The sequence below is a fragment of the Cheilinus undulatus genome, linkage group 17, assembly GCF_018320785.1.
Source record: "Cheilinus undulatus linkage group 17, ASM1832078v1, whole genome shotgun sequence".
NCBI classification, from domain to species: Eukaryota; Metazoa; Chordata; class Actinopteri; order Labriformes; family Labridae; genus Cheilinus; species Cheilinus undulatus.
Genome location: NC_054881.1, coordinates 6,244,243 through 6,253,620, shown reverse-complemented (window position 1 = coordinate 6,253,620; position 9,378 = coordinate 6,244,243). Strand labels below are relative to the sequence as shown.

Sequence of the window (9,378 nt, the reverse complement as noted above, 5' to 3'; positions counted from 1 at the left end):
ATTCGCCTCTGGTTGTCACAGTTCCTGTTGACGTGAAAAACTCAAACAATCCTCACAACTGCTTCTTAGTTACATAAGTGTTCTGTTGGGTAATGTACATTAAATAGAGCTTTTAAATTGACACCGTCCGAACACGGTCTTTAACGTCCCTTGTAACTATGGCAACCTCAGACGCATTCGGCTGAAAGTCGCCAGTTAACACGGTCACTTTTTCAACCCTTACACCACTGTGTGATTGGTGAAGGGGCTGGACCAGAGGAGAGAGCTGCGGAGAGGAGACAGAGCTCTGACGGCACCTGCACACAAACTCACAGCAGCTAGCAGACACACGAGGCTGAGACGTGGAGTAATGCGGAATAACACGGCTATAAAACGGGATAGTTTTCATTCAAGAGCAAGATAGAAAGGAAAGAAAAGTCGAAGGGGTTTTACGACGGTTCGGAGGGAGAGCGGTGACGGACGACAGCAGGTAATGGCAACCTGAATCATCTTCAGGATGAAAAACTTCCAAATAAGCTAGTTTAGCCTGAATAGCAATACGTAAAGAGGCTAACACGATGATTTTTACTTAGCATCTTTGTGATTTATTGGTAAATAGACGATAAAACGTGTGGTGTGCTCACAGGTAAACCGTAAAAACGTCATATAGCTCACTCATTCAAACACTAATGCCATACACACTCTGGTTTTCTGGGCTTCTAAGTGTAATATTTTGGACTTTTACTTCAAACTTTTGACTTCCCTCTGAAAAACAATAGAGTTCATTTGTAGTTTACAATGTCTGTTCTTGAATTTTAAACCCTGACCTCACTTCTTTGTATGGAAAATTACCCACGGTTGCTTTGCAGGAAGGTTATTTTCATTTTTTTGATCGATATATATGTTTATTTTACCCAAAAAAACCTGAGAAAGGTGCCTTTAGTGTCTTGTTTACCTTGCTCACTAAGGTTTCTTCTCTAATTTAACCGTTGCTATTACTGAAATGATCAATTCAAGTGAGTTTTCATTCTGATTTATCATATTACAATGACACTACTGTGTAAATATGATGTTTGTTAATGATAGCATACCCCTAAGATTCTCTTTGTGAAGCTATAATCAAAAATATCTCTATGTTTTTCTCCATTATCTCTAAAAATGTGCTGTGAAAGTATAATAACTTACACAGCAGCAGCATGGTGAAGGTTCATATGGTACTAATTAAAATAGTGATAAAACCATGGAATCAAAAACAAATACTAGATATCCAATATTGCATTCTCAAAGGAGTCCAACAAACAGGCCAAAATAAACAGAGTCTATGAATGAGCATCATTCAGCTTATTAAACATGTGCATACACTTATGGAAAGATACTTAAAGGTGCAGTTTGTAGATTTTTGTAGTGTAATGCCCGTAATAATATAAGAAACAATCGTACAAGGGCTGTCAAATGATTTACATTTTTAATCATGATTAATCACATCCTTTATTGCATTTTAAAAACATGCTTTTTTACATTTAAAGTAGTTATTTTATTTTTGATCTTTCCACTGTCTTCAACTAAGGGTAATTGACTTCCTGTCTGGATGCAGCTTTTATGAGTAGTTTGATATTATAGCATGGACTTGACAACAGAAAAAGGAACTTGCTATGGATCTTAAAGCAATGTTTTGGTTCTTTTGAAGTTGGGTCATATGAGGTGCTGGGCAGTAGAAGTGGCACTAAAGTGATTTCACTGCATGTTGGCCCTTTAAGGAGGACTCTCTAGTGACACAGACAGAGAAGCTACACCATAACAGATGGGTACAGTTTCTCTGCAGCATTTTGACAGTTTAAAGTAAAAATGGGCCAAGAATCAATGTTTGCTCAAACGTATGCTCTGTTGAAAATTTTTTGATGCATTTCACTCAGAAAGCCTGCATGTTTGGCTCTATTTTGCAATGCAACTTATGGCTCTGTGTTCTTCCGCCACAGTGTATCATCATCTCCTGATCAGCTGTGTTGCCTTGGCATGTGGGCTTCAATGGAAATTTTCAATAGCGTGTATGTTTGGCCCATTTTTACTTAATAATCTCTAAATATAGTGGAGGAACTGTACTCATCTGTTGACCTATTAGCTTCCCTGCTGGTATGACTAGTGCATCCTTCTTAATAAACGTGCTAATAAATACACCCTACACTGATTTCACTTCAGCAGGCTGTGTTTATTGTAGATGGCAACAAAAGAGGTATAGTTTAAAGGTCCTTACACTTTAAAATGCTTTAATTTAGATCCTCATAGATCCAAGTAAATTAAAATTGGTTTGTTTATAATCACTTGGCTATTAATAAATGCATACACAATAATATTTAACTTTTAAAACTTAAAATGCCCCCTTTGCTGTCTCTCTTGCTGTTGTTTTCCATACTTTTCATGTAAAATTCAGGTTTGACTTTAATGAAGGACCACTTACATTAGCAAGAATATCTTTTTGCTTTACATCTCCATATCCATCCATTTTCTGTACCGCTTATCATGTTGTGGGTTGCGGGGGGGATGGAGCCTATCCCAGCTGTCATTGGGCGAGAGGTGGAGTACACCCTGGACTGGTTGTCAGTCAATTGTGGGGCTGAAATATAGAGACAGACAACCAGGCGCTCTCACATTCACACCTACGGCCAATTTAGAGTCACCAGTTAACCTGATGAGCACGTTTTTGGTGGTAGGAGGAAGCTGGAGTACCCAGAGAAAACCCACGCATGCACGGGGAAAACATGCAAACTCATCTGCATCATATGTCCTTTTTTCTTTAATTGACAGACACACAGCCTGAAGCAGCTGCTTGAAGCTGTTGTTATCAGTGCTGCTTGTAATCTCTTAGACGTTGAGGGAAATTCTGACTTTACAATGTTATTCACTGCTGGTTGGGATGATGCATATTAGCCTGGTGAGCCTAGCTGGTAAGTGCTATTTAGCCTTGCTCATGTGTCAATGAAGATTGGTGTTGCTGTAGTGTTTTACCTTATTTACTGCAAAAGCTTACATGACTCATGTCCAGCTCCCGACTTTTTGATGTTTGAAGAAACTTGAAATATCCAGTATCTTTGCTTTTAGTCTGAGTAAAATAGACACTGTTACTGGAGTGAGCATCAACTTATTTTTGTGTCAGACATGCAATGAATCATGCAGTTTAATGGCTGTTGCCATCTGCTGGATGTTCTGGTGCTTGCATCAAGGGAGTAACCTGATATGCCAGATGGATGGGAAACCTTTGATATACAACTTTTGGGAAAGGGCAGAGCCTTTGAAAAAAAACGGGGGTGATTCGATGAACGTTTTGTCTGTCACATCTTTATGGGCCAATCAGAGCAACAAAACACATGACATCTTGTTGCTACTTGCTTAGGTCACGACTCCGCTGCGCCTGAAAATACTGCCCCTCATTGCTTATTGGTCCTGTCACTTTCTAACCGGGCCCAAACGGTTCAGACGGGAGCTTTGCAAGATGGATTCACCAGTGAGAAACACGGAAACGGGTGAATCCATCTGCTTTGCAAGGTTATCAAGGGAGATGTATATTTAGAAAAATATATTTTAAAACTGCTGCCTCAGCATTTACGGCCTTATGTATTCTGCAAAATCTGTTGATACATACATTGGCAAGGTGTACATGACAGTATATTGCTATGTCAATTAAAACATTTGCAACTTATGCTGAGCATCAATATTTTTCTGCTATCTAGCAGGAATTTGCCTGCCTTTTTGATGGGTTTATTCCCCTCCTCTGCACCTCTTTTATAAAATTATTGCTGTTTTTGTAAAGTTTTGGTGTTTCCCACACAACCACTCAGGAAACTACATAGATTTTATTGTTTTTAACACATGCATTGAGTTTTTGAAGACCCTGGTATGTAAGCGGATCATTTCCTCCTTTTCCTGCAGCTTGTAACTGATTGCAGTTTGTCATGTGAGAGGAATTTGATTATTCAATCATGCATCTCTTGTAAAAATGTTCAGGACAACAGGATCAACCCTCCTGCATCTTAAAAATATTTTCATCACATATTTAGATGTCAAAGCGAGCTTCCTAAATGCTTTAAGACAGCGCGCGTTCTGTTGTTATGTGTAATCTCTTTTCTCACGCTCTGCTCCGGAGTGCGTGGCCTGCAGCCAGCTCAGGTTTCTGCTTCACGTTGAACATGCAGGAGGCCGCTGAAGTCAGGCTGAGTGAGGACAATGACTGACACAAATCCTCTACGGACCAGAAAAACAAGACATCAGGACTTAAGATCCATTCTTAGCCTGAAAATGTGGAGCCTTATTTTGGTCTTTGTGGCTATTTTTGCTCAAAAGTTGTTTCTTAACTCAAAAGGTTGGATAAAAATGGATCCTTTCCTTTCAGATTATTTTTTCAAACCTTGCATAAACACAAGTGTACCGGGATATTCAGAGCTGTTGACGTTAAGGGGCGCAGCCTGCCAACCTTGGACGGTGTTTACTCTGCATCATGACGCTTTATCTTTCTGTAGTTTCACTTTACAGCAGTGTTTTCCCATGCATGTGTAGGGTTCAGACGCCCAGGCCTGTGGCATGGTTATCCTTCATTGATGAGAGGTCCTCTGGAAACAATATTAGAGCACGCAAACGTGATAGCGATATTATTGTTATATAAACCCAAAGGACATCTGCTGCTGTATTTCTGGATCATGTGACTGGGCCTGATTACTGTTAGATATTGGATCCTGGTGTTGATGCGGGTCCGCTGCGTCACACAGTAGTTTTGTTTTCATAAAATAACATGAGGTAATGTTGGGTTTGACCCAAATTCACAGAAAGGCCTGCAGCCTACTAGACTCATGGATTTAAAGTAGCTGACCTTACAAATCCTAAATATTAAGCAGGAGTGGGAATCACAGGGTAACATGAAGCTGAAAGGTCTGTGCTGTTAACAGGCCCCATATTATATACTCACTTAAGTCCAGCTTCGTGTACTGTAGTGTCTGCCTGGAGCATCATGCCGGTGTATCTGTGATGGCAGCAACATTACCTGTATGTTTGTACATGCAGAAGAAGCACAGAGTCTGCCTGCACAGTGCGCAGTTCTGACGTGATATGATACAATACTATAAGATAATGATTAACCATAATACCACTGGATATAATACAATATGACATGATACGATGCAATACAGTGGTACTCAACCTGTGGCTTCAGAGCCACATGCTCTTTCGTGACAAGTTTTTGCTCTTTTAAGTCTAGAAGACACAAGCAGGTAGGCCAAGTAAAATTGCCAACCTGCCTTTAAACCATGTGTTATTGGCTTTGCATGTAGGCTGTTCATGAGAGAGCCAGAGGAAGCAAGAAAAAGAGAACGAAAGAGAGACTTATGCTAAAGCTGAAGCTTCTCATGCCTTTATTAAAAAAATGAAAAACAGCTGATTGTTGTTGATGCTGTTGTGCTCTTACACTTTATGATTATTGTGATTCATCAACACCAACAAGCCGCCACATACACAGATCACCTGATGCGATAATGGACTAACAAGGCAAGAAATATCAAAACATTGGCTATTTTATTTGAGCGTCTACTGTAACTGGTATTATAAAAGAGCAGAAACCCAAAAGCAAACTATGGAAAGAGGCCAGGTGTGACAAAAGGCACAGTTGTGGGACTAGCAAAAAGCTGTTTTTTCATCAGCGTGGCTCCTGAGTAGGGTGAGTACTAGGGTTGTTCCAATTCCGATACTAGGATCAGAAATACGTCAGATTCCGCTTAAAATGCAGGTATTGGTATCGGCGGGTACACGAGTTTATGCACCGATCCGATGCCGTTTGGTTCAGCTTTATATTTTGCTTTGTGCTAAATGTTTGCATAAACTGGAAATCAATTCTTCTTCGCTGCCGGAAAGCGCTGCATGCACGGGCTGAGTACCACTGTATTGCTACTGTGTTTTTAGAGCAGCAAAGAAGAACCAAAGGACCCACTGCAGCAGCAAAGCACAGAGGCTGTGTGACAGTTGTTCTCTGAATGTTACTGTTAAAATGCCTTCCAGACCGGCACTCTCGTACACATCAAGAAGTGACACAGTTTATCAAAAGTTAAATAACCTTTGAACCATAAATCACTGCCTCTTACTTGTTTTTTCTCTTGAAGCTAGCTGTTGAGCCATCCCATTGACACTATCGGTGCCTTTAAATCCCTTGCGGCAGCCTTTTCAGCGAGTCTTGAGCTCGTGTGACTTTTTGGGACTTTAATGATCAAATCCACACCAGTAAACCCGACGCTGAACGTCTCTTCATCCATTTTAATCGGATTACGATCATTTATTACCACTAGCTCAAATGCTAACCACCATGTTGTTTACCCTTAGTGAGGGTCTGTCAGCCAGTGGCAGGCTGTTCCATGATCATGTCATGCTGCCTGAATAGAGCATAATAGAGAGAGCCTGTGACACAGCCCTTGTATTATTGTTATTTTAACATTTAGCACTAACACTCAAAAATCAGCAGAAAAAAAACTTTAGGCAGAGATGCTTTACATTATGGTACTATTTATAGAGCCATGTTCTGAGGTCTAAAATAATTTACTAGCTGCGCAGTCAGTCCGGAAAGTTCCCACTGGTATCAGATGGGTACTCAGTATTGGCCGATACCCAACACCTTAGTAAGTGATTCGTATCGGGAAGGAAAAAATTGATATCGGAACATCCCTAATTTTTAAAATTCTCAACTTTAATATGACAGTAAAGTATTGAAAGTTTTGGACTGTCTCAACAATGACTTTACTCCTAATTTTGACATGAAAGAGGTGAGAGGGTAGTTCTGCTGCCTTATCTTCAGAGCGTGTCTTCTCTGAACTACAGGATAAAATCAGTCCCAGCTGGTCGGTGTGGCACCAGCTCATGTAAATGAGTTTGTGGACAAAGAGCAGCCTGCAGAGACGACACCAGCCAGCAGCTTTGAAATCATGCACTATTCACAGCTCACAGTGAAGTCACAGCCGATCAGGTGTTCACTGATGACACAGTTACCCTTCACCTCACTGCTGCATCCTGCCTGCAGAGTCTGACTCTGGGGTCGAAGTTAAAGCAGCCTGGTCAGCGGAGATACAGAAAATATCACATTTTCTTTTCTTATACTGACTTGTTTTCTTATCCTTGCTATCATGGCCATAATCTTAGCAGACAAGTTTGTAAATTGAAAGTAAGGGCTTTGTTTCAAATTGATCTAATGGATGAGCGTGTGTCATTCAGTGAAATTATTAAAGTCATGAGGTTGCAGGGGAAAGTGACTAAAATCAAGTGCAAGGGTAAAACAATTTAATATCTTCTGTAATGCTTTATCTGTTTTCTTGAATGATATAATGAATGTTTCCTGATAATACACTCCTCTGATCTATTTTAGCAGTGATGCACAAACAATGCGACTATGGTCAATGCTTTGTTCTGTCTACTGAACCAAGAGACACACCATAAATTTGCTGGCAGTGCTTAAGATCTTAACTTACCAATGCTTGCTAGCGTCAGCACCTCTGCTTCCCTTGGTATCAAAGCAAGATTCCATATCTGACCAATTGGCGTCATTTCAGGAGATGAGGCGGTAGCTACTGGTGGGGTAGTTTTGCACTGTACGCCGGTAAATGCAGTGACTGCTGATGCAATGAACCGGGCTGAAAGCTTTTCACGATGGGTAAGATGTTTTCACTCTTCCCCTGCTCTGCTTCAGTATCAGTTTAGTTAGGGTCTGTGTCCACAACTGGCGTTATTAGCAGCATTTCTTTATTGAACAAGAAGCAAAGAACCACCACAGATGATGTTTTTGCCCTTCGTCCAACCGGCCTAAGCATGAGGTTTATCCACCAACAACCTCCACCTTTTGTAAACTACAACAGCACCTGCCTGCCTGTTTGGCCAATCACTTTCCAAGAACTTTTTTGAAAAGTCTTGCCCGTCCTAAACACTTTGTGTTGAAGGTTTTCCAGATGCAATGGATTTATGAAACAGTCTATCTGGGTGTCAGGCTGAGCCACCATTTCTAGTGTTTTAAATAGCCCCATATGCTAAATCAGGGGTGTCCACACTTTTTCCACTGAGGGCCACTTAAAGAAATATATATGGATGGTGGAGACATTTTCATATTTAAGTTAGTAAAATCAATCTAATGTATGTTATACATTAGATTGGTTTTATTACATCCTGATCAATTATGCTCAAATGGCTTGTTAATGCCTGAAAAGGCAAATAGCAAATGATAAATGGATTTTGGGGTGGCCAATCAGATTTGAGAGGGCCCTGGTTCCCCTGGCTACCACTGCCTCCACCCCTGGGACGCTATTGGTACTGCCATTTGCTGCAACAATCAATCAGTGCGTTACAAATATATTGCTGTTATTTTGGTTGCCAATATGTTTACCTTCTACAGTTCTTCTACCTTCTACAAAAACATCAGTGCATTCTCCTTGTCAGAATGTTTTTTTTTTTACAGAGTTAGCATGGTAGCTCAGGCTTGTGCTGAAACTAAGACGTACAATCCAATAAAACAAGAGCTTAATGTTCTAATATGGGACATATTTCAGTTTATTTTTAAATGTGCTGTAGGCCAATGAAAACTATAGTGTAGTCACCCCTGTGCCAAATACTTGTTTTTATGCAAGAAATTTCACAAATGAAGCATAAACCAATATAAAAGACTTCTGTCCTGACATTATTGGCAGCTCTATACCTGGAAATTTTGCCCTAGAAACAGAAAAAATAAGACTAGTATTCTTCCATTATTGTTATCGAAAAAGCTGACATCAGAGGTCCAGTCATTCTGGATTTGATTGTCAGTAAGGAAGCTGTGTTGACGAGCGTGGCAGTTTGAACTAAGTTGAACTAAGGGTGTTCAGGTGTTAAGTTTTGCACTGTGAATGCTGAACAACACTGATTTTATCGAAAAAGAGTGCTGCCTGGACACCGTTATCCATCTGTGTGTCCATGTGGTTCTGGCTGTTCTCTTCAATGCAGGTGGCCTGTGTTTGAATCTGCCCTGTGGCGCCTTTGCCACATGTCATTCCCCACTCTTTTTCTACCCAGTTTACTTCATGATCAACTGTCCTGCTTCACTAAAATGCCAGTGTTGTATTAAGTGTTTAAAACCGAATCTCAGCTATTATCTGAACAGCTTTTCTGGTTACAGTGTGTTTGTTTTTCCTCAGATTTTTGTCATTTTTGCTTTTATTTTTTCCATTTTTTATAACATTGTGCACTAACCAGATTCACTGCCATGCCATGTGTTGAAACACTTGATCCTGCATTGTTCCAACAGGTCATTTTGGTAACATGACTTTCTTTCTTTCTTGCAGGCATCTGGCGGATGGGGAGAAAATGGAGGTGAACAGCAGAGAGGTGCCTCTTTATGTAAGTGACCATATGTCT

The 9,378-nt window shown here is 40.4% G+C and overlaps 1 protein-coding gene across 4 annotated transcripts in view; it reads left to right on the top strand.

Moving 5' to 3' along the window:
* Positions 1 to 292: 292 nt before the first annotated feature.
* The window catches only part of arhgef28a (Rho guanine nucleotide exchange factor (GEF) 28a), an 83,155-nt gene continuing 74,069 nt past the window's right edge, over positions 293 to 9,378 (top strand). For all 4 annotated transcript variants that reach the window (XM_041810378.1, XM_041810376.1, XM_041810377.1 and 1 more), the window contains exons 1-2: positions 293 to 469; positions 9,306 to 9,360. In XM_041810378.1, coding sequence (XP_041666312.1) covers positions 9,328 to 9,360 — 33 coding nt within the window. In that variant the 5' untranslated portion in view covers positions 293 to 469; positions 9,306 to 9,327. The remainder of the gene's footprint in view (positions 470 to 9,305; positions 9,361 to 9,378) is intronic.